The 24,301-nt window shown below is 48.2% G+C and overlaps 1 protein-coding gene across 1 annotated transcript in view; it reads left to right on the top strand.

Moving 5' to 3' along the window:
* The first annotated feature begins 8,006 nt into the window (after positions 1-8,006).
* The window catches only part of DIS3L2 (DIS3 like 3'-5' exoribonuclease 2), a 197,117-nt gene continuing 180,822 nt past the window's right edge, over positions 8,007-24,301 (top strand). The window contains exons 1-3 of the mRNA XM_074153228.1: positions 8,007-8,070; positions 10,468-10,566; positions 10,687-11,406. Of these exons, the coding sequence (XP_074009329.1) occupies positions 10,707-11,406 (700 nt within the window). The 5' untranslated portion in view covers positions 8,007-8,070; positions 10,468-10,566; positions 10,687-10,706. The remainder of the gene's footprint in view (positions 8,071-10,467; positions 10,567-10,686; positions 11,407-24,301) is intronic.

The following is a 24,301-nucleotide window of genomic DNA, read 5'->3' as shown; positions in this document are numbered from 1 at the left end:
TCTGCCTGCCAGCCAGCAGCGGGGACGGCAGCAGCCCCCACTCGCCTTCACCGAGCTGCAGGGACGTGCACGCTGACCCCGGGGTCTCCGCTGGAGCATCACCTCCCGCTCGCCCTTGGTGTGCTGTCCTCACCTGGTCTGCAGCCCCCCCGGGGGCTGTTCTGAACCCGACCCATGTGTGTGTAGTGTGGGACGAGGTGGCAGCGATGGGGAGGGTGTGTGGGGTGAGTCCCTAACCCAGGGACTGCAGAGCAGCATGGTCCATTAGTCCCTGCCTTCCTCGAAGGCACCTTTTCCGCTTCCCTGGGAGCATAAGACAGGGCTTGAACTCACTGCACATCCCCTGTCCTGTGCACCCTGTCCCCCCTAGCCCCCAGTCCCGCTGCCCACAGGCTCAGCAGTGCAGGGCAGCTCCCTGCCCGAGTTTCCTGATGGGACCCATGGAGCTTTGGTGTCATCCAAAGCCAATTCATGCACCTTCAGGAGGCTCAGTCCCCTGCTCTGGCAAGGCAGGAGGGTGCAGGGAAACTGAGGGCTGGGTTTTAAAAGAGATTTGGCCATTATAACCAGGTAGAATTACTGTGGAAGAGACTTAAACTAAGACTTAAAGTATCCAGGAGAGAAATCAGGAGACCCTAGCTAGATCAGGATCAAGGCACTAACCCTGCTGCTTCAATGTCCTACCCTGGCACCCCACCTCTGCCCTCTGCCGCTTCCTTCACCCTTCTTGGCTGCCTGTCCCTCTTTGCTGGACTCTGGTTCTCCCTTTCCTTTGCTGGACAAACACAGCCAAACCAGACCTTCGCCCCTGACCGGGGTGAGCTGCAGGCGTTCCTCTAGGCATTGCCGCATCTGAAAGAGATGGGAACCCATCAGTCCTGATCTTGGGTGGTGTGTTTCCCAACCAGAAGTATGGAGGGCTCAGGAGAAGACTGTAGAAGCTGAAGGACGGGTGGGGCAAGACCACATGTGTTGTGACACAGCTAGTAGATGGGTATCTACTGTGGAGAGAGATGTTTTTTTAGCTTATTTATGGTAATAAATCTGTCTCCCTCCCCTCTAACCTCCCCAAGCATGGCTTGTGCCCTCAGGTCAGGTGCCCAGACGTCTCCCAGTGCCTGAGCAATGTCAAAATGAGTGAGACTCTGGCCTAACTCTGGGTGCTGCTGCTGCAATTGAGACATTTCCAAGGGGGCTCAGAGGCTCCAGAGCAAACCCATGGCCCTGCTCTGCCTTTAGCATATCCTCATGCCATGTGGGTCTATCTTCCGGACAACAGCAGGGGGGCAGAGACAGAGCACCCTGCTGCCCTCCATTCCCCTGCCACGGCCTGCAATCTGAAACACCCAGAATCAATGAGAGGTGACATTTGGGTTGGCGGGGGTGATATTTCCACGTGCAGTGTCAGTTCACACCGGGTGGGCTGTGAGAAGTGAAGAGAGGTGTCAGAGCAACCGCTCTGCTCCCATCCAGGGTTCCCCTCGTTGAGTCATCTCGGGGCGGCTCCAGCCCTTTGGCCAGTCACTCCTGATTAACACTGATGTAAACGAGCGCCGGGCGGGCCCTTACTCCTCACTGAAACCACAAGCAGAGGAGCCAAAACCTTCGTAAGCGGGGTGCTCCTGGCCAAGGAGCCATGCGGTGCTCTCGCCTCGGCCGAGGTGCCGCAACACGTTCCAGCCTCCAACGTTGTGGAGCAGCTACCAGTTACTGCCTGGGGGAAAGATGGTGAGATAATCCTGTGCTGTGGAGAAGCAAGCCAGGACACCAGGCTGGGCTTGCTGCTACAAGACCCCAGGAAACGAGAACACAGGGGAAAAATCTGCCCATGGACCCGCTCCCTTTCGGAAAGCCCATGAGTCTCCATGGAGGCTCGTGGAAGCAGCAGTGAAGTGACTGCTCCTTTCTGCTCAGCAGCCACAAGGATGGTGCAGATGAAAGATGGAGCCAAAGGCGTGATTGAAGCAGTCCAGCTCTTCCCTTGGAGGAATTGCATTTGGTGAGATCTTGCACAAGGCACCGACTTGCTGCCATGTTTGCACATGGCCTCTTTCAAAGGGTGTGAAGGATGGGCACACAGCTGGTCCCAACCACATGGGGATCTGCTGTGTGCCCACAGGGCACTGGGAGGGCAACACATTTCCTGTATCTCTTGTTTGTCTGGGCCAGTGATGGGGCAGAGCAAAAGGGGCCAAAAACGCAGGCTCTGCCCCATGCACCAGACCAGATTTCCAGATCTCTGGCTGCTACCAGGAGAGGAGGGCTGAGAAACACTCTGCTGATCTGCTGGGGCTTGCAGTCCCTTGTGCAGCAGGGGCCCAGCTGGAGGCAGGAGGCGAGAATGACAGAGGCATCCAGCCATGGAGCCGTATCCCTCTCGCCACACATGATATCACTGCAAAACCGCAAGCCCCAAGGCCGGCAGTGGCACTAACAAACACCAAATCCGTCCCACTTCCTCCCCCCATCTATTGTCTCCTGTGGAAGGAACGGGGCAGGCTGAAGCTGCTGCAGCTGGTGGCACCACCTGGTGCAGGAGGGAGCCCCGCCAAGCTCCAAGTGCAGCTTCATCCCCACAGGGGTGAAGAAGAGCAGAGACATGGTGTGACTCAGTGGCATGGAAAGGAGCTGCTGCTGCCACCTGGCTGGCACAGGGAAGGGGGCAGTGGGGCTGGGGGCTCTCGGGTCCCCCCAGCCCCATTTCCCACTCTTGCCATGGCACAGGCCAGCCCTGCACAGCTGGGGATGTGCCACCATGTGCCTTAGCAGAGCAGATGCCAAACGCCTTGCTTTAGCAGCAGCTGGGGGAGCAGGAGGAAGCAGGGGAGCATGCACCCGTCCACTGAAAGGGTGATCCCACGTGGCCACGCTCACCCTGGGGCCAGCTCCAGTGGAAACGGCGTCCACCCTCTGCCTTTGTGGCTGGGGGGGACCAGCTGCTGTGGAACTGGTGGCTTTGCTCACATGGAGGAGGGCTGCTCACTTCCTCGCTGTCTGGGCTGTGCAGTGGTTGGTGGCCAGCATGGGGCAGCTTGCTGCCTCCCGGCCATGCAGGGGCAGAGCTGAGTCCTTGCTTCCCTCTTTGAGGTGGCCAGAGCTGACAGGGTGGGGACAGCTGATGAGCTGGCAGCAGTACCGCCAGAGCCTGGTGGCTCTTTGTTGCTCATGCAAACGAGACACTGCCTTTGCCGGTGGCACCCTGGCCCTCGGGGAGATGTGACTATCCCTGTGCAGGCAGGTCTGTGCTTGCTGCCCTTGGTCCCACAGCAAAAGCCCGGTGCTTCCTCCAGGCAGCTCCCTCACTGACCCAAGGGCCAGAGCTGGAGTGGTCTGTGCCTGCCACGGCTGCCATGGGGTGCTTCACCTTCAGCAGCTCAATCTCACAGGGTTCACCATGGCTTTATGGAGGCTCAGCAGCACTGGCTGGGAGCATGGCCTTGGGGCTGTGTCTAGGAGGGGCTGGTCGCCACAAGTGATGCTACACACTGAGAAGATACAGCCTTGTGGTCTTTAGAGGTGACAGATGCCAGGCACTGTGGACACTGACCTGCAGAATGCAAAATGAGGAACAAGCACCATGGGGCAGGCATCTTCCCCCGCCTAAGTGAAGGGGCAGCATGGCCCCGTGTTCCTGCTGAAGACTCTACAGAGCCTTTCCCTACCACAGCCCCGCTTGGACACACCATCTCAAGTCCCTTCGGACCCCTCCTCCACCCCCCGAGGAGCTGCTCCAGGCAAACAGCTCAAATGGGGGTGACCAGGGTTGCCATGAGGCCAGTTTTCCTTCTGGCTGAAGTTCTTTGGCAAACCCAGCCAAAGAGTTTGCAGGTAACACCGGGGTGACCAAACCACCTACCCCCAGCGAGCCAGACCCTGGATCTGACTCTGCTACAAAGCCCTGTGGGAGGTCTGCAGCCACAGAAAGTGCAGGGAGTGAAAGTCCCAGCTCCTGACTCTGGTCTCATACTTTAATGTCACCCTCTGATGCGAAGGCTCTGACTTATCCTGAAGGAGATCAGGCCACTGTTGCTCAGCACCATGAGTTGGTCATTACTTGGGTGCTGTGGCGTGGGTGGGTGTCCTGGGTTGAGAGACACAGGACTACCTTTTCTTCTAATGCTGGGGAAAACTGCATTTTTAGAAGACTCTAGTGTCTGAATTTGTGAAAATATTTACTTTATAGCCAGCCAGGGTCTGTGGGATTCAAGGTTTTAGTGTTTTCGAGCCTTGCCAGGTGCAGGGACAAGGAGGAGCAAGGCCTGGACATTTGACCCAGGCTGGCCAACAGGATTATTTCATACCATGAACGTCACATTCAATATAAATTAGAAAAGTTTGCTGCGTGGCTCTCTCTCCCTTGATGGCGGCGGTCCAGACAACTCCTTGCCCCGGTGCCGGAACCCTGAGGCCTTCTCTTCCTCCTGAAGCCATTGCGCTCGCGATGTCCAACATTTGCTGTCCCTGCTGGGAGTGCACAGCTTCCTGCTGATATAATTGGCTAAGTATAATTCCTGTATCTCTTATATCAGTATTGGGATTAATACTGGTTCTCTAGTATTATTGTTGACTATTTAGTCTTAGTCTATTAAATCTATTTATATTTCAACCCTTGTGTTTCTTTGTGTTCCCCGATTCCCCTTTCTGGGTGGAGAGGGGTCATCGGGTGATAGAATAATTGTCTAACGACAATAGATTGTTATGGGTTTTCTCAAACCATAACAGTGGGTTGGGGGATCAACAGGTTGCCAGGTGCCCAACCTCCAGTACTGGGAACAGGAGCCTGGGAGCCTGCTCTCCTCTGTGGTGAGGTGAGGCCATGTAGGTCTTGAAGGAGGCTTCCCTGCGTGGCTTTGGAAGGTACAGGTGCCTGTGAAGCTTTGAGTTTCCACTGGGACACCACCAGTCTCAGCTCTTTACAATATTAAATCAGCTAAACTGCGCTTTTTTTCCCCCACCTATCTGGCTAGAAACTTTTGCTGAAGCAGGAGGGCTGGCAGAAAACCGGACCAAACCATCACAGAGGCTTCAGCTGGCCCTGGCTGGAAAGGGGTGTCTGCAAACCACAGGAACCAAGGTGTCTGCAAACCTTGCAGGCTGGGGACAGCCTGGGGTGGGACCCCACTGTGGTGACAGCACCTCCCGTCTCCAACCTGCCCGCAGCACCCTGGCCCCACGGGGACCCCCTTAGATCACACAGAATCACACACAGAATCTTAGTGGTTGGAAGGGACCTTTGAGATCATCGAGTCCAACCACATTAAAAAAAAAAACAAAAAAAAAAAAAACAAAAAAACCCACAAAAACACACAAACAAACAAAAAAACACAACACAAAACCAAACAAACAACAACACCCCCCCCAAAAAAAAAAAAAGCAAGCAGCATCCATCAACTAAACCCCACACACAACACCCCACCACAAACCAACAATCCCGGGCACTAGAGCATGCCCTGAAGAGCCACGTCTACACGTTTCTTAAATACCTCCAGGGATGGTGACTCCACCACCTCCCTGGGCAGGCTGTTCCAGTGCTTGACCACTCTCTCAGTAAAGTAATTCTTCCTAATATCTAATCTAAACCTCCCCTGCCGCAACTTCAGACCATTTCCTCTGGTCCTGTCGTTATTCCCTTGGGAGAAGAGGCCAACCCCCGCCTCTCTACAGTTTCCTTTCAGGTAGTTGTAGAGGGCAATGAGGTCTCCCCTCAGCCTCCTCTTCTCCAAACTAAACATGCCCAGTTCCCTCAGCCTCTCCTCATAGGACTTGTTCTCCAGACCCCTCACCAGCTTGGTGGCTCTCCTCTGGACACGCTCCAGCACTTCAATGTCTTTCCTGTAGTGAGGGGCCCAAAACTGAACACAGTACTCTAGGTGAGGCCTCACCAGTGCCGAGTACAGAGGCACGATGACTTCCCTGCTCCTGCTGGCCACGCTATTCCTGATACAGGCCAGGATGCCGTTGGCCTTCTTGGCTGCCTGGGCACACTGCTGGCTCATGTTAAGCCGGCTGTCCACTAACACTCCCAGGTCCTTTTCTGCCAGGCAGCTTTCCAGCCACTCTTCCCCAAGCCTGTAGCATTGCCTGGGGTTGTTGTGGCCGAAATGCAGAACCCGGCACTTGGCCTTATTAAACCTCATCCCATTGGCCTTGGCCCATTGGTCCAACCTGTCCAGGTCCCTCTGTAGAGCCTGCCGACCCTCAAGCAGATCAACACTCCCACCTAGCTTGGTGTCATCCGCAAACTTACTGAGGGTGCACTCAATCCCCTTATCTAGATCATCAATGAAGATATTGAACAAGACTGGCCCCAAAACTGAGCCCTGAGGGACACCACTGATGACCGGCCGCCAACCAGATTTTGCTCCATTAATCACAACTCGCTGAGCACGGCCATCCAGCCAGTTTTTTATCCAGCGGAGGGTACACTTGTCTATGCCATGATTCTCCAGTTTCTCCAGGAGAATGCCGTGAGGGACGGTGTCAAAGGCCTTACCAAAGTCCAGGTAGACAACGTCCACAGCCTTCCCCTCATCGAGAAAGCGGGTCACATGGTCATAGAAAGAGATCAAGTTGGTCAGGCAGGACCTCCCTCTCATAAACCCATGCTGGCTGGCCCTGATCCCTTGGCTGCCCTGCACATGCCTTGAGAGCTCACTCAGGATGATCCTCTCCATGATCTTTCCCGGTACCGAGGTCAGGCTGACAGGCCTGTAGTTTCCAGGATCCTCCTTCCGGCCCTTCTTGTAGATGGGCGTCACATTGGCCACCCTCCAGTCATCTGGCACCTCTCCTGTTGACCAGGATTGTTGATAAATAATGGAGAGAGGCTTGGTAAGCTCTCTTGCCAGCTCCCTGAGAACCTTTGGGTGAATGCCATCCGGCCCCATAGACTTATGCGTGTCCAGGTGCATAAGCAAATCATTAACTACTTCCTCTTGGATTACAGGGGAGTTGTTCTGTTCTCCATTCTTATCTTCCAGCCCAAGAAGCTGAACTCCCTGGGGGTAGCTGGTCTGACTATTAAAGACAGAGGTAAAGAAGGCATTAAGTATCTCAGCCTTCTCCTCATCCTTGGTTGCAAGGTTTCCCCCCGCATCCAGTAAGGGATGGACATTCTCTGTCACTCTCTTTTTGTTGATGTATTTATAGAAACTTTTTTTGTTGTCCCTTATATTAATGGCCAGGTTGAGTTCTAGCTGGGCTTTTGCCTTCCTGATTTTTTCTCTGTATGACCTAACACAATCTCTGTACTCCTCCCGAGTTGCCTGTCCCCTCTTCCAAAGGTGGTAAACCTTCCTTTTTTCCTTAAGTCCCATCAAGAGCTCTTTGTTCATCCAGGCCGGCCATTTTCCCCGCCCTTTAATTTTGCGCTTCATGGGGACAGCCTGCTCCTGGGCCTTTAGGATTTCCCTCTTGAAGAGCGTCCAGCCTTCCTGGGCTCCTTTGTCTCTCAGGACTACCTCCCACGGGACTCTCCCAACCAGGGTTCTGAACAGGTTAAAGTCTGCCCACCGGAAGTCCAAGATGGAGGTTTTGTTAATCCCCTCCCTTACCTCACTATGAATGGAAAACTTAACCATTTCATGATCACTAAGCCCAAGAGATGCCCCAGCTCTGCCTCCTGCAGGAGAAGCCCTAGCCTGGGTGGCCCCCCACCCTCACCCGCCATGACTGAGTGAGGCGGGGGGCCCAGGCTCAGCTACCTGGAGGCTCCCCTTCTCTTGGCAGGCTGTGGAGACCCACGGGCCCTGCCTGCCACCCTATCCCCTCCCGGGCCACCCTGCCCGCCCCCACCACGGTGCCTCCCTCACAGAGCCCGGTGCTGCACAAAGGGACCCAGGGGCTGGCGGCTCGCCCCGTGTCACTGGAGGCCGCCCGGGGCTCCTGCCCCGACCCCGGGGCTGTCCCGACCCGTCGCAGAGGGCGGAAGAGCCAGCGCTTCGCGCCTGAGGCCTTCTGGGCCCTGCCGCGGCCCGTAGGCCGCCTCTGACCCGGAAGCGGACGGTGGGGGCGCTGGGACATTTAAACGGCGCGGAGCGGGGCGGCGCGGCGGGGGGAGCGGTTGGGCCGGTGAGTGGTGGAACTGGGTTAGGTGCGGTGTCCCCTCTGTGGGTTCATCTCCTGGGGGGGGCGGGAGAGGCTCCCCAGCCGGTCTCGGCGGCGCTCAGGCCCTGTCAGCCCCGTGGCGGCACCGCCGCCGTGACGGGGGGGCGGGCCCGGCGGTTTGCTGGCTCGTCCCGGGGCGAGGGGCTCGTTCTACCCGTCAGCTCCTGCTTCGGCCCCCGCAGGAGGGCGGTGGTAACCCGGAGTGCGTTCCCGAGGGGGTCGGGGGCGCTCTGGGCAGGGGAGGCGACGGACGAGGGGCCGCCCCCGGTGCCGGGGGTGCGGGGACTGCCCTGCGGCCCCGATCCAGGCCGTGCTCCGGGTCCTGGAGCGGGTGCGCTCATCCTCCTGCCGCGCGCTGGCTGGGGCGCTTGGGCACCCCAGAGTGTGATGTCCAGCGTGGTGACAGGCGGGTGGTGAAGGCCGGTGCAGCTCTTCCAAAAGAGCCAGGTGGAATAACAGGGGCAGTTTTCATCTTGGGCCCGGCTAAGCCAGCACCTTTCCCCGGCGCTTGCTTCCTTCCTTCCCGGCATTTCACCTATCCTCGTGGCTGTCCTGTCTCTGAGCGGGGCAGTGGGGTGTACCCCGTACCCACCTCTGCCTTCCCTCTGCTCCCTGGCTGCCAGGGAGCTGTTGATTCCTAGTTGTCCATGGAGAACTTATAATGAAATTGTAACGTTTGGGGGCTCGTAAGCCCTTTTTCGTCAGTGCTTCAGTTGCTAGCTGCTAACTTGATTAAAGTTGCAGAAATTACAGTGGAGGCGAGGTGCAAATGTTTATTCTTTGCTTGTAAATAAAGATGGCAAACTCTTGTATTCCGGAACCAGTGTTTGGAGAGGAGTCTTGCTGGCTTTTATAAACGTTATCTACTTCTATTGAACTGGCAACCGGGAGAAAGTGTCGTTAAAAGAAAGCTTGCTGTAGACCTACCCGCGTGAGGGTTTTGTAATAGCTCTGTAGCAGGTCATTCTATTAGAAAAGTTTAGCAATTGGCCAGCATCAATGGAAAATCTTAGGAACGAGAATCACAAACCACACAAAGAATTTTTCCTATTTATTCAGGGATTTTTAATTTTTGCTTTGTATTGTGAAGCCTATTCACATCCGTGCTCAATTACTTAAGTAAATCTCGCTGCAACACGTGTTGTTTCTCTGAAAGGGCCAGAGCAGGCACTCTGAGGAGGAGTCAGCGCTGCAGTCCTTGGTCCTTGCTGGGTGATGCCTGGTTCCCAGGCAGTGTGTGCGTGGAGGAGGCTGCCTGGGTGCTTGTCCTCTGTGTGACTGTAGAAAAAGGGAGAAGAAGTCTGGGTGAGGGCGAAGGAAAAATTCCAAGCATGGTGGGAGTAGGGAAGGGAATATAAATTTCTCTTCTGCTGAGGTCTGTATTCAGTCCTGCCAACACCCCTGTGCTTAGAGAAGTGAAGAGAGGGAGGTTTAATGGACAGTATCATTTATTTTAGCTTAGAGTCCAGTGCCCCTCAGTTCTGGCATAGAAGAAACGAGGGTGAATCCTGAAGTTCTCAACATACCATCTGGGGGTGAAGTTCAGCTGTTCAGTTTCAAATACGTCTTGAAGGAAAAAAGAGGCATTTTTATGAAAACCCTCAGAAGACAGCAGTTGCACTGGGCTCCATTATGAATATATTTTAATTTTCCTCTCTGGTGTTGGATACAGCAAAAATCATTGCTATGTCCTGTACGTACCTATACTTTACCTTAATTGTAGCTGAGGACAATTTACTAGATTGTTTCGCTCCAAAAACTTAAAAGATAGAACAGCTGAAACAGGATTGAAAGATGCTTCATTTACTTAAGTTCCACTTAAGTTGTGCTGCGAAGGTGGAGGCATATACCATCTACAGAAACTGGGGCTGGATGGAGTGGCAGCCAGTGTGTTTCAATCACTAAGAATTAGGAGCTCCTGCGAGACGGTTAGTTGTGCTGGGGAAATTATTGTATGTCAGTTGCACAGGGAGTGAGTTTATGGCCAGAAAGACAAGCTGAAATCGTTAGTCTTTGTATTTGAAGCAAGTGTCCTGTGTAATCCAGAAGCGTCAGTCACTGGTGTTGGGAGGTAACAGGCAATGTATGCTTTTTGGCGCAATGTTGAAGCGCTTCAGTAAGGATGCAGTTATTTGTGAAGACTCGAGGTTGGACATGACAAGATTTCACTCCCGATAATGGCTAAACTGATGCATCTGATGCAGTCTGTCAGTTACAGCCTTAATTTGCTTGGCTTTTTCAAAGGCAAGGAAGAGTGGATTAAAGGAATCCCTTACGTTTGGAGTGTCAGCGTCAGGACAAAAATCCCCATTTTGTGTGGCATATGGGTTGGTATGGCTAACGGGCCCTGGTCACTCCTAGGTCACTGACGGGGATATGTGGTGCAGGGCGGATGTTGAATACATCGTGAAACCCCTTCCCCCCAGTGGATTGACTTACCAACCCAGAATTTCTGTAAAGGTAAATACATTCTCATTTAGTACTGTTTTTTTAGTGTCTTTTAACATAATCAATTATTTGACACTTTATTTCAAGAAAATAACCCTTTTTTCCCCTGTGTCTATTTGTAACTCTTTGAAGTCTGGGCCTTTTACTGCACTATGGATCAGCTGGGGTATGTGAGAAGTACTACTTCTGCCCAAGGTGCCAAAGAGGGTGTGAGCAAGCCCGCTGCCCCCCAGAAGAACGCTTATGCGAGGCTTGTGCAAAAGCACCACAGTGGCCGATTCCGGTCCTACTTGAATCACATTGCACAGAAGATGCAGCTGGAAGAGAGCACCTCCAATGACCCCAGCTCAGATCTGGATCCGCCCCTGAGGAGAGGCCTGGGGAAGGATAATCCAGCCAGGAATGGGTTGAATGTGCACAGCTATTCACCGGTCAGAACATCTCACCTGGAACAGCCCATGCCTGGAGGATTTGAAAACGATAAACCCCAAACCGCTCTGAACAGATGTCCTCATAAAAAACATGCCATCATTAGCCCAGAAGGAGACTTGGAGGTGGAGGAAGACTACTATGTACATCAGCGTGGAGCTGCAGCTGACTTATTAAATATGAGTGATACCCTGGGTGGGAGAGTATCAAACAGCCTGAGACACCGTGCAGCTCTGCAGAAGTCTTCTGGTTCTGATGAAAAGGACGAGGAGGAGATGTGGAGGAAGAAACATAAGAAACGAGGCAGGTGTCCTGCCAACACAGATACAGCAGCTGGACACTTGTTGACTGAGCAGTTTAGTGAGGATGTGCTGGTAATAAATGCCAGGAAATACAGTCACTTGTCTCCTGGTCAAGTCCAAGGTGAGTTCACACTAATGAACTGTTTGGTCCATTTGCTACAATTACTGTGGAATTGAATGTGATGTTTTAGTCATGAGTGAGTTAACATAAGCCAGTTCTACTCGGTCCAAGTTAGTCAGCTCTTAGTTACCTGTGGGTGGCTTTGTCCTGTTTTACAAGTAAGTCATCCAGCATGTGCAAATGGCTTCATGTGGAGCCAGCTTGGTGCTGGCAGGACCTAATCCCCTGGCCTGGGATCTGCGAATGTGGCTGGCTGCTTCCAGGATCAGCTCAAGACTAGGAGAGCCCAATTTCTGTGGTGTAGAGTCCAAATTAATAAGGCTGCTGGATCTGAGCTGACTCAGGGCAGAGTCATGCTTTCCTCTGCATTGCCTCTTTGGATCTGGAGTGCTGGTTTGCCTTTGCGGAGGGTCCAAGTCCATGTAATACTCCGGGGCTAAGATGCCTGTATAATATCTAATTCCTGATACGGAGTGTTGACTCCAGTAAATTTTGCTGCTAGTAACTAAGAGACCACATCTTGTAGTAGTAAAGTGAATGTGTCTCTTAAATGCGATGTTGAAGGCAAAAAGCTCGCTTATGGAGATAAATAACATTCTTTATGTTGTGGTTTAACTCCGTCTGGCAGCTAGGACAATGCAGCCACTTGTGCAGTTCTCCTCCTTCCCCCAGAAGGGAAGAGAGAAGGGGGAAAGGAAAGGGAAAAAAAACTTCTGGGTTGAGGTAAGGACAGTTTAATAGGACAATAACAGAAAAGGAATAATAATAATAATGGCAAGAGACACAAGTCACTCCTACAACTCTGTAAATTGGTGAGTCGGCACTGTCCTGAGCAGTGATCGTGAGTACCCCCTCCCAACCCCATTTCTATACTGACCATGACATCTATGGTACAGAATATTCCATTGGCCATTCCATCATTCTGTCTGTGCTCCTTCTGAGCTTCTATGGGAAGCTGAAAAAGGTCCTTGAAAAATATAAACATCACCTGGCAACAATTCAAACAATATGCATTACAGATCTTCCTTTCATACCAAATCTGAAACACAGCAATCACTAGAAAAAAGAAATTTACTCTGTCCCAGCTGCAACCAGGACATTATATTAAAAAAAAACCAAACAACAAACACCCACAACACAGCATCAACATGCAACCAAAACCAGGTGGTTTAAATTTGATCTCTCAGTGTAATGGGTTAAAGCTTCCTCTGCATGTTCTTCATGGTGAAATACTTGGATAGCCTGATCTTATAAGCTACTACTGGAGGAACTCATAAATGTCATTGTATTAAATTCTCCGTAACAAGCAGAAAAGAGATCGATTTCTCAGATGAGCAGGACGGACCTGAGGCCTATCATGACTCTTGGATTGGAATTCAAGTAAATGTTTAATTTGATCAATCTTACAAAACTATGCCCTATCATTCAAGAGTAGCAAGTAATAGGCTTTTTACAAGGTTTGTGGTATTTTTGAGGCTGTGACAGTAGATTATGTGCTAAGGCTGATAAACTTTCATGAGTTCTTGCAAGACAGATCATAGAGATTTAATGCAAGAAGGTTACACTAAAATTTGTCAATGAGCTTGATTTTTGGGAGGTGGGGTTTTTTTTCATGCTTCATTGTAACACTATTTATTATGCTGGCCTGTTATAATAGACTTTGCTACCTTTTACCCTTCGGCTTTTGGAAAGTAAGGAAGAGCAGCTAACAGAGATGGAAAGTCTAAAAGGCTTACAGTTCATAGCCATGAAAACGATAGGTGCCTACATGGATTTTAGTCTAAAATAAAAATATACTTTCTTTCAAAAGCAAGCACCTGCAGTTGCCTCCTGCTCTAGTTGGGAGTGGGGTTGCGCAAACCCTTTGAAAACTAGATGTTTGTTTAGTGTAAGGACCTCGAGCAGAAAATGTTGACCCTCATGTTTGACCTCCCGGGTGGAAAACTCACACTGTGGGGAAGATTATTGGAAAATTATTTGTTTAACAGTGACACCCTTCCTCTTCCTCCCCCTGCATGCCTCCCCAGCCACCCTCCTGTGTGGCTGAGGCTGGTTACTCTCTAGAACACTTGCAGGGACACGAAAAAGGTTTCTTGGGGAGGAAAGAAATTGGAAAAAAAATGTATGTAACTTGATTCAGAGATATGTCTTTTCTGCAGTTCAGTTTGAGTATTTTTTAGCACTCTTTGTTTAAGTGAAATGAAGGTTTTACAATATGCAAGTGCTTAGGTATAAGATCTCACACATCACAGTCCCAGATTAATATTTTCTCACTTCAAAGCTTGTCTTTCTCTCTTGATGCTGATGTAAGTCATACTGCTTTGCAAAGGCAGGTGTCTGGTTTGATCAGTTTAAATCAAGGCTTGTGAAACTGTGATGGCAAGAATTGCTTCTGTCATAGCAGTGAGGCATATCATCTTTTCAGTGGTGACATTTCCTTACAAATTAACTCTGTTCAGGCTGTTGCATGCTTTCCAAAAGGCTCTTTGAGCTAATCTCAAAGCCAAGCATCTCTCTTTATATCACTTTGTTTCATTGTCCTCTTCTTAACAGCTCTTCAGCTCAGGCTTAGGCAAGGTGAGGTTTGCAATGACCCTAAAACTGACTACTAAAATTGAAGGCAAACATGGAAGGCTGAGAACACCCTTCAAGTGCTCTGAGGCAGGCTGTGGGCAACGAGGGGCTGGTCCTTCTTAATGTCCTTCCAGAGGAGCAGCAGTTCCTGTGGCCTGGGGGAAAGCAGAGTGGTTTGTGGAGCCCCAGGCAAGTGCTGCTGAGCCCTGGGAGCTCACTGCTGATCATGAGTTAGTGTCCATTAGAAGCACTGAGGGTTGCCTTTGTCATTCTGCACCATAAGGTCCCGAGACAAGGCTTGGGGGATAGAAATAATTTCATAGCAGCTGATTAGGAGACTGACCGCAGCAATCTTTTCTGGTGTTCCATATAGTAACTGCTTTTCCTAAGTATTGGAAACTTTGCAGTTGAGAGAGCTGAGTGTGAACAAAACTCCATTGTCCCTTGTCTGAAACATGTGATGTAGTCATGAAGCTGCACGTTGGAGTCACTCTACGGATTCAGGACTCTTGGATTTGGGAAGACGAAGCTGCATATAGATTCCACAGATTGTTGCTCTTTTCTGTGCAGCTCTCACTTCAGTGAGGAGAATTGCCATAAAGCTTCCTGTTTTGAAGTTTCTTCTCAAACAAACCCCAATAGGACAGAAAATAATCATAAAATGCCACTTTAAATTGTGATGCTTGAAGTTTTTCATCTAATACAATTTCTCTGCTGATATTTTCCCCCTAAATCTCCAATCCTATAAGTCCTTTGGGTGCTAAAATTCCGTTAAACTTCCTTAAGAGAAAGTATCTTATGAAGTCCTGTGGGTTGTTTTCTGGTTTTGATCAAAGGCTCTAAGAGTTTCGCCACTTCAATCCAGAGTTAGTCATCAAAATCTCTTTTCAGACTGTCTGATGTTTCTGTCATAGAAGGGCTTAAAGCCCCCTTTTCCTTGAGGACAGAAGTACTGACTCTTTCTGCGGCATCTGTCTGTCACATGCTAGTAGTTGAGAGTTGCATGGCTGATAGGCGGAACTTCATCTTAAATATCTGTGATGCATTGATTTATCAGTAAGTAGTTTAGACCAAGCTGTGTGTTTCATTCAGGACAGCACAGTTTTGTTTAGTTTTTGAGTATGTGCACCTCTTAGCCTGTTTTTGAGGGAACGTCGCTGTTTGATAGCACATTCCTGAGTCTGCTGGAAAGCCTAAAAACCAGACATCTGCAGAAGAGAAATGTCCTCCAAATGTGGGATGCAGCATGGTCTTTGGGAACACCATCTCCTGGCCTCACTTAATTTCAGAGGATCACGGGAGCAAGAGTACCTGGGAGCATGGTGGCTTTATTGGTGCTGAAGTCATGGGTGGATCAGGGTGCTTGTGAAGGCTGATTGCTATGAAATAGGTTTAGATTTTGCAGGGCTGGATATACAGCCTCACTCTGTATCTGCAGACGTCTTCCTCGGGAAGAACACCACCACCGGCTTTGCTAGGTAGCCTCCTGAGGCTCCTCTCTCTAAAAGCTTCACGGGTTTAGGATGTGATGGAGGTATCTATCTTGCCCATCTGTCAGGGTCAGCATGCCCCCTGAGTAGAAACAGACAATTCCTGGGTAACAACATGCCTCATTTGAAACAGCATAAGATTTCCACGGTCCTTTCCGATTTATCATCTGTCTGACGCTTGGCATTTATATGCCCAGCCTGTGATACTTAACCAACTTGGGTGGCTTCCATGGAGGAGTGTCGCTGGCAAGCAGGCTGGTGTTTAGCATCATAGCTTTAAAAACAGTTGTTGCTGTTGGATGGTGATGTTGTGTTTGTGGCTGCAACCCTGACATTTAAAAGGTTCAGGATAGGCAAAGGAAATGTCCTGGAATGGCTTTCCTGCATGTTTGATGGGGCGCAGCTGGTCAAGAAATACCAGCCTTAACAAGATGGCAAAATCTTAGGGGTTTTGTCTTTCCATTGTACACTGCAGTAAATTTTGTATTTGCCTTTGTTTCTCTGGGGGAACTTTGGAGGAAGAACCACAGGTTCTGCTTTTCCCTTCTTGTAAGACAAATTTAAGATAATGCTACTTTTCAGTGGTGAGCCTTCCAGTTCTTGTGTGGTGAAATTCAGTGCTTAAGAATGCTGTTATCTCCCTATCTGGCACCAACAAATATGAGCCAGTGATCTAGTAAAGGCCACAGAATCAGCTCAATAAATGGAGAATGTTGGTTGCTGTGGAAATCTTTAAAATGTAGCTAATCTTGCCAGGTCCAATGTAATGTTCCTTAGATGACGTTAATCATAGTAATAAGATATGGGAGAGGAGGCAAAACTGGATTTACTGTATGGCCCCATCTGAGAAGCACATGAAAAATAGAATGCTCCTTTCTCTAATGGTTTAGCAGCGTCATCACAAACATAAATTTCTCTCTTGCTTTTGATAGAAAAAAATGTTGCATTCCTGAATCTTGTGCAACTCGTGTTTTTGGCTAGCATCAGCTATGGTATGTGAGTTAACATCTGATGTATCCTCTCTTGGAGAGATGAGATCCTGCCCTTGCAGGGACTGTGGGTTTTGTATGTGATCTAATAAGCGTCTTCCATGCCGGGTACCAGAGCCCTCAGCTCACCGTGGTGCAGTGGCACTGAGCTCTGCAGCAGGAGCCCTTGCATTTGGTGGCAAAGCTCTAATCTCCATGAAGTAGCTTCCTTCACCTGCCAGTGCTCATGTGAAAATATTCATCAGTGGAAACACTTGTTGCTGTTAACCCGCTATTTAAAAAACAAAAAACCAAACCAAAAAAACACCTCAAACCTGTGTTTTTTTTTCTTTTCTTTAGCTCCAATCTCTGAAGTTAGGCCCCCATTATGTAGCTCAGGTAACTGCTTGTCGGTGTGATGTTGGTCCCAGGAAAATAATAAGCTGAAGAACTGAATTAATTTTTTAATGAATTTTAAATTTTTCCTTTATTGTGACTTGTCATCAAATAATGCAACAAAGGTCCTGTTGAGCTCCCTTAGTGTCAGTTTCTTTGGAGTTTGATGATAAAAGTGTGAGTAGGGATGCAAGTGTGTTAGCGTAATAAAATCACAGCACGTGTGTAATGGTTTAAAAGCTGTTTAGCTGAACTAATTAAATGCAGCAATCAATTGAGAATTGTTACCAACAGGTGTGTCTGGTTCCTGTGGTGTTGTGTTCTGACCCTGTGCTGTTTAATACTTTTGTCAATTGTCAGGAAGAAAACATACAAGTAGGATTGAAAGTTTTTTTGGATGACTTGAAAACCGCAGGGAGTATTGAATAATGGGGGCAGTTACTGGCAGCCGTCTGGATCACTTGGTGGACTGGGAGCAGGCAAAACAAAATCCATTTATCGGGCCAGCATAGAGCCATGCTAGCAGTGGGAGGAACCCCGTGTGGGAAGCAACAGCTTGGAAAAAAGTTGTGCGCTTTTGATGGATTAATCAGCTGAACATCCCCCTCCTGTGAAATGTGGCCAAAAGGGTAATGTATGAGCATGGGAATTGGAAGATGGAGTATGGACTGCGTGTGCCTTTGGCACGGCAGCAGCAGCAGCTTCTGGAGTATTGTATCCTGTGGTGATGCCCTCTGTTCGGGGTGGATGGTGATGAATTGATGAATACTCAGAGGACGGCCACAAGGAAGATTAAAACGCTGGGATCGTGAGTGAATGATTTGAGGAACCCTGCTTTACTTATCAAAGAGATGCTTGGGGGAAGGGAGCTTTCAGTAAATTGCCTACATGGGGAACAGATGTTCAATAATAGGCTACTCAGCTGAGCGGATTATGATATAACGCATTTGAGGCTAAACAAATCCAGGCTTGAAATACAGCACAATTTAGCAGTGAGGGTGAATGACCATTGGAACAGTTTTACCAAGGCTTGTGGTATGTGTGCAGTCGCTGGCATGTTTAAAAGCCCTGATAACAAATTTTACCCCCAAAATATGCTGTAGTTCAAACAGGAATTAATTTGCAAAAGCTGTCTGTCCTCTGCTACCCATGAGGTCGGGCAGCCTGCACACCCCAGTTCGCTCTGGCCTGTTGTTCAGATAATCTCTGAAGTACCTCCTTCATCATGGGTACCCAGGTAGGTAGGACAGATGCTTTGCAGCTGGCTTCAGTGGCTAATTGTGATTCCTCTCCATGCCACGGCTGCTGCAGGGCTTTCACTGCTGCAGGGCTTTCACTGCTGCCTTTCTCTCCAGCCTCTGCTTCCGTCTCCTGTCCTGTCTGCTGGTGTCCAACTCTTGCCCTCCCATCTGAAGCACCCTAAGAGCTAGCTCCATGAAATGCTGTGGGCTACATGTCCCTAACTCCCTCTTGTGGGGAAATCCGAGCTCCCGAGAGTTGAAACTTGGCTGGGGCAGGATGGAAAACAAAATGTTGGGATCTCTTGCATAGAGTAATGTATTTTGTGACAAAAATAAGAATTTTCAGGGTGCTGAAGGAAAATGTCAACACTAGCAGCTGCAGCCCACAGATGCATGGGGCAGGTCATGCCTTGGAGAGTATTTCAGGTGCTCTACAGATATGAGCCTCCAGTGGTAATGCATTTTTTCTTCAGTTTGTATGGTTTTAAGCATTTTTTTCCTCACAGTGCTAAGGGCTGTGAATTAAGTACCTACTACACTAAACAGGCAGTATGGGGAACAGCTCCTCAGCAAGTTGTCTTATTCTGCAGCACCTTTGGTAACCTCGGGATATGTGTGAATCTGAAAGCGGTTCTTTCCTTTCTTCAGCTGTTAATGTCTTCTAGCACCTCCCAACAGGTATTTTGCCTTTCAAAGCCTCTTGACTTCCTCTGATCGTCAAGCAACTTGCTTCCCTCAAACTACTGAAGCCCAGAGAAATCAAAGAGAGAACTTCTGCAACATTACATTTTTAAAGTGTTTTGGCTGAAGTCTTGAGGAAGCCTTTTCCATGACGTAGTTGCTGGATAAAAGCAAGAGCAAAAGCTATGGTGGAAGATGCTTTGGGGGAGGATGGAAGGTCGAGGGGGCAGTGGAGGCAGCCCTGACCCACATCCCAAGGCAGGAATGGAAGCCTGGAGGAGTGCAGTCATCAGGCGGAGTAGGTAGTTAGGAGGTCAGGAGCAGGGTGGAGCAGGTTCACAGAGAGTCCTGAAAACCAGAAGAGCTGTATCCCCTCCCTGACAACGCCGCTGTGCTGCTGCACGCAGCTGGAGCACAGTAACTATTTTGATAAACTTTTAGTCTATTGCTACTAAATGAGTTTCGTCACCAACCCTTAGTTCAGAGCCTGGAATGGTATCTTTGGCTCTTGCACTCATGTAGTATTCCTACAACACAAACCCTGCTGAGGAATTGAATAAAACTGCAATTACTGTCTGAGTTACTGCAGTCAAAATCCTGCAAGCATCAGGATGCTTGGAAGTGTTTTGGAAGAGGAATCATGGTGTCGTGGGCACATGATCTTGGCGCTCGGGAGCGGTTTCCACAGCATTGTTTTCCGCAGCAGAAAGAATCCATTGTGCATTTTTCTTCATTTCAGTTTTTCAAAGCATAGGCCCCTTCAGAAAGCCAAGGTCAGCAAGAACATTTTCATATCGAAATCTAGGGACATGCAGCACGAAAGTTTTAAATAAGTATCCGCAGCTTAAAGCAAAAGAGCGGTGGCAACATGTGCCTCCCACCATGTATGTGCTTCGCACCTCATCTCCATGGGTCTGGAAGTGAGCAGTTGTCCCTGTTCCTGATGTTCTTGGGTATCCATGGACATGCCACTTCACTTTTTTTGCTACCTCCATCCTTAAATAGGAATGTTTCTTCCTCAATGGCATGTCATAAGAATGGTGAATGTCTGAATCTTTTGCAACCAGTGGAACGGTCACCTCCAGAAGCAGCTCATGGCCCTATGAACTCACTCACAGACCATGGCAGCCTGTATTTACCCATCTGGGAGTCACCAGCTTGTCCCCCATGCGGCAAGGATTCCCTTTGTGCTTTTTTTTTCTTGGACGTTCAACTCTTTTGTGCAGGTTTTAGCAGACTTTCTGCTAAAAGTGTTTAGAGCATCACCTTCTCCAAAGAGGCAGGGTGAGAGAGCTCTCCAGGTTTGTTCCCAGGTGCACAGATGGCTCATGGCTGGACCATGTCCCAGTCCATGAACACAGTTGCACTGGTAGACAAGCTGGTGATTGGCATAGGCGGAGGAGCTGTGTCATGTTGTGCAGGGTTGCTGGTAACCAGTTGGGTAGCTGCTGGAGGAACCGGTTGCTTTGAATCACTCCTGAAATCACATTCAAGAGCCGTGCGGACAGGCCTTCACTCTGAGTGCTCTCTTCTCATTTTATTTTGATGTGTCTTTATGGTGTAAAGATACAGATCAGATTTATGCCGTGGCTGGGCCCTGGTGGCTCATTGTAATGGGTCAATTAGTGGAGACTGGTGGGCATGGGAGCCAGTCCTGGCAGCTGGATTTCAATACATCATCTACTTGGTTTGGGACATTTGCATAGAATTTACATTTTGCCTGAGCCCATGCATGTAAATGTAGGTCTGCATTGTTTCTCTTCTTTGAATAACTGTTTAATTAACTTTAAGCTTAATTATGCAATCTGCCATCTGGCTAAATCCCTACAGTGCTGTCATATCACCATCCTTTTCCACTTCCGCCAAGATATTCCCTTTCCCGGAAGTTTGCCCTACTTTTCAGTCATTAAGATAATTTCAAATAATTTTCAAGGACGACTCACAGCAACATTGTAGGATCTCGCTTTAGCTCTGTGGTCAGGCTTGGACTGAGCACAGGAGTGTGCTGCAGAACCTCCAGTTTAGGATTCCTTGAGTTTACATTTCCTTGGAGAAGGAGGATATCTTTTTTTATTTGCTCATGATAAGGAGAATGTGCTCTCAGGCTTTCTCTTAGCCCCCAGATTGAGCATCTGAAATAGTGCCTACCAGGTTTATCTCCTGAAAGTCTCTTTGCTGCAATGAAACCTCACTGAACTGATAACATATCTCAAAGTCTTGCCTTTCCACTCCTGTATCTCTAATGAATTCTTTCCCGTGACATCCTCATTTCTCTCTATTGCTTTGTCTTTAATCTCGAGCCATCTACTTTATTTAACCAGTTTGCTTCAAGATACTGTAAAGTGCGCGGTAGTGGTTCTGTTCCAAGGCCATCGGAGAACTCTGAACTCATTTAATTCATGTTGAGAGCAGTGTTGAAGCATGGCTGTTCCTAGCACAGGCTGGAGCAGAGCTGAGCTTGCAGGGAGTGTGGTGGATGGATTTTGGTCCTGTTTTTGTTACTGGGGCTCTAGCACAGAGTTTTGCTTGAAATATCTTCCAAAGAGTGTCTTTTTTTTTTTTTTTTTTTTTCCTGCTACAGAACTCTTTCCCCGAGCAGCTATACCAACAGCTGTCTTTGTGTATTTCCTTTTAAAAGAAAATAGAACAAAAAAAAGTACTTGGCTGTTACCATTAGTAGGACATTTAATCTCTTAAATCCGCAAAATATTTTGCAAAACATAAATAGCTAGTTACTTCTGGCCTGTCTATGACCAGTCTTTTGTGTTGACATAACTCACATTTGAGATCACTTCAATGGTGTTTTTTGGTTTTGCGTGTTGTTTTTGCCTGTGTGTGGTAATTCGATCCCGGATATTGTAGTAGTCATTGAAGTGGTTGGAGTTTTTGAGTTGGTTACTTATATAATATGGCATATACTGGCTGTCACTGGTGCATTAGAAATTAAAAACAATCTAACAAATGTATTTTGGCTTTTAAAATTTGAGAGGAAATTATTTTAGAGGCTTCTTTGAGCAGCAGAAAATATCAAATAGCTTTTAAATTGCCTGTTTAAGCATATGAAAGGGAAAGACATGGGGATCCTCACAAAACCTCCCTAATGTTTTTGCAGTTTGTACTGGCAAAGCGTGCTTTTGCTTGTAGGGCTTATTTGACTTTGGAGAACGAAAAGAATAGTCTGGTATAACAGTATCAACACTAGTTCTGTGCTTATCTGGAGTTACCAGCCAGAAACTGTGTCCCCCTAGCTCAGCAAAGCTGAGTTAGATTCACAGAAGTACCTGGGTTGGATTGTTCAGGGGCTATGTAGGGTTTGGGATATTTTGGGTCCTAGACATTTTTGCAAAACGGGGAGCAGTTTCCATCAGCTGAACTCATGTATTGAGACTATGACTATGCCTTCTTACGCATCAGCATCCATAGTGGCTCATAAAGCTGCAGGTGGGACTTCTTGGCAGGTCGCAGAGAGTATTCATTTTGTAAAAGACCAAGTCTGACAGTTTCTAAAATTTGCTTTTCCACCTCTGCCAGGAGCCAAAGGCTATCTTGAACTTGTAGATCTGTGAGGTGATGCCTTGGGCTGCCACGTGGTTGGACTCTAATTCCTTGAGTCTTTACTAAGGATGAGCAGGAACATGCTTTATTTAGCTTTCTTGCCATGCTTAACCTAGTCTGACTTAAAAATGGGAGTGAGGACTAAGCAGGGGTTGGCATCAGAGTAGGTCTCATTGCTGTAGTTAGTTAATTCCTGCTTTGGAGGTAGGGCAGTGTTGGGTGACCCTTTGTTTGGGAGCTGCCATGCCTTCTAGGTCATGGGTGTATCCTTACAGTGCTTTCCTAAGTGCATAGCTGGGTTGTCTTGAAGAACTAAATGTCAGGGAACCTCTAAGAAGGGTAGAAGGAAATTAGTTTAAGTCATTGAAATGTGTCAGCAATGAAATGAAACATTGTAGAAATACAGACAAATATTTAGTAACCGTGTGTCTAGAGTGTCTTATTAACTGATAACAAATTGTTCTATTGCATGTTATTGGTTCTGGAGGTAGACTTCTGTTTCTTCTCACGCTTGTGCTATCCGTAAAGCAGGGATATTTGAAAGATTCCTTTGCATATCTAGATCATGATCTAATGCTGGGAAGCAATGGAAAATCCTCTTGGCAACTGCAGAGTTAGCGGAGGTGTTGGTGCCCAGTCATGGACTGATAAAGGTAAGTAGTAGGTGGAAATATTTTGCGTTGGAAAAGTTTGTAATAATATTGTTTTGTCCAATGCTATCAACCTAATTCTTTTTTTTTTTTTTTTTTAAATGTAAAAGGAACCATTATGTGTTGAGATAGCTGGATAGCTGTCAGTGGGTCGAGAGTCCTAAACCTGTAGGGGTGTTACCAGCACAATTGTTGTGATGCTCTCACAGTCCTGCCCACCCCAGGGAGTTGGGATAAATATAATAATGTAGATGGTAACAAAGCTGGAAGTTTAGAGGTAAATATGCCTAGTGACAGGGTGGATTCCCTTTGACAGGAAAGGGGAAAGCTGTACCAAGATGTCTATATCTTGGAATTTAAATCCATATCTTGGATCTAAATCTCTCAAGTAAAACTAGTTCTTGCTGGATCCTGGATGGGAGGTGTCCAAGGAGTCATGGATGTGCTGATGAAAATTCAGTGAGGAATATTTTCCTTCTGTGCTGGTAGTAATCAAATACCTTGTCAGGTGTTAGAGGGCAGTTGGAAATATTTTATTTTTGGTAAATAAAATTGAGGGTCTTGGTTCTTTCTTGTGTAAAGCAATATACAAATTTTAATACAAAATTAAAGACTTTCTGGCCCTGCTAGCTTCATGTGTAGTTGAACATTTTTGCTGATTTAGTTGACCATCTAGTTGATCAACTGACTAATAGATGTAAATTTAATTAAATGCAGTACTTTTCAAAACCTAAACTATAGAGTGATTTTCCATAAATTATGTCAAAATAAGGTGATTGAAAACATCAAGCCTCCTCTCTTACTGTAAGCCAGATCAATTATTCTGGGAAGCTGCCTGCATGCATTTTTTTTTTTTCCAAAATAAGAAAAGATTAATAGGTACTTAAGTTTAAAGACCAAAATATGCCATTGTGTGATGTCGTTTTTGTTGTGGCAGAGATGAAGTGTAATAGTTTGATTCTAGATAGAGCTCCAGCGCTGTCCTCCCAGTGGAGCTCAACCAGCCCCTGATGATGGCACGCAGGATGCCAGAATGGGCTCCTGTGTTGGAGCCAGCCCCCAGCTCCATCCTTTCTGCTCCTTTTCTTGGCGGTGTCTTTCTGCTTCCTACTGGTGCTTCCCCTTGGCTAGTTTGAGGTGGTTCCCTGCTCCGCCTGCAGAGTACTTGGTCCTATTTAGGTGTCCCTCTGTCACCTTTATAGGTAGCCTCCTCGCCTGATACAGGTGTTGGGGTTATTTCAACCTGTCTTCCTCCAGAGGACTTCAGGCATTGAACAGTCAACCACCTTTCCTCAAATTGTCACTCCTGTATTATTTCCCATTGGAAATGGCAGAAGGGC

This window comes from Numenius arquata, chromosome 9 (assembly GCF_964106895.1).
Source record: "Numenius arquata chromosome 9, bNumArq3.hap1.1, whole genome shotgun sequence".
NCBI classification, from domain to species: Eukaryota; Metazoa; Chordata; class Aves; order Charadriiformes; family Scolopacidae; genus Numenius; species Numenius arquata.
This window is presented reverse-complemented; position numbering and strand designations above follow the sequence as displayed.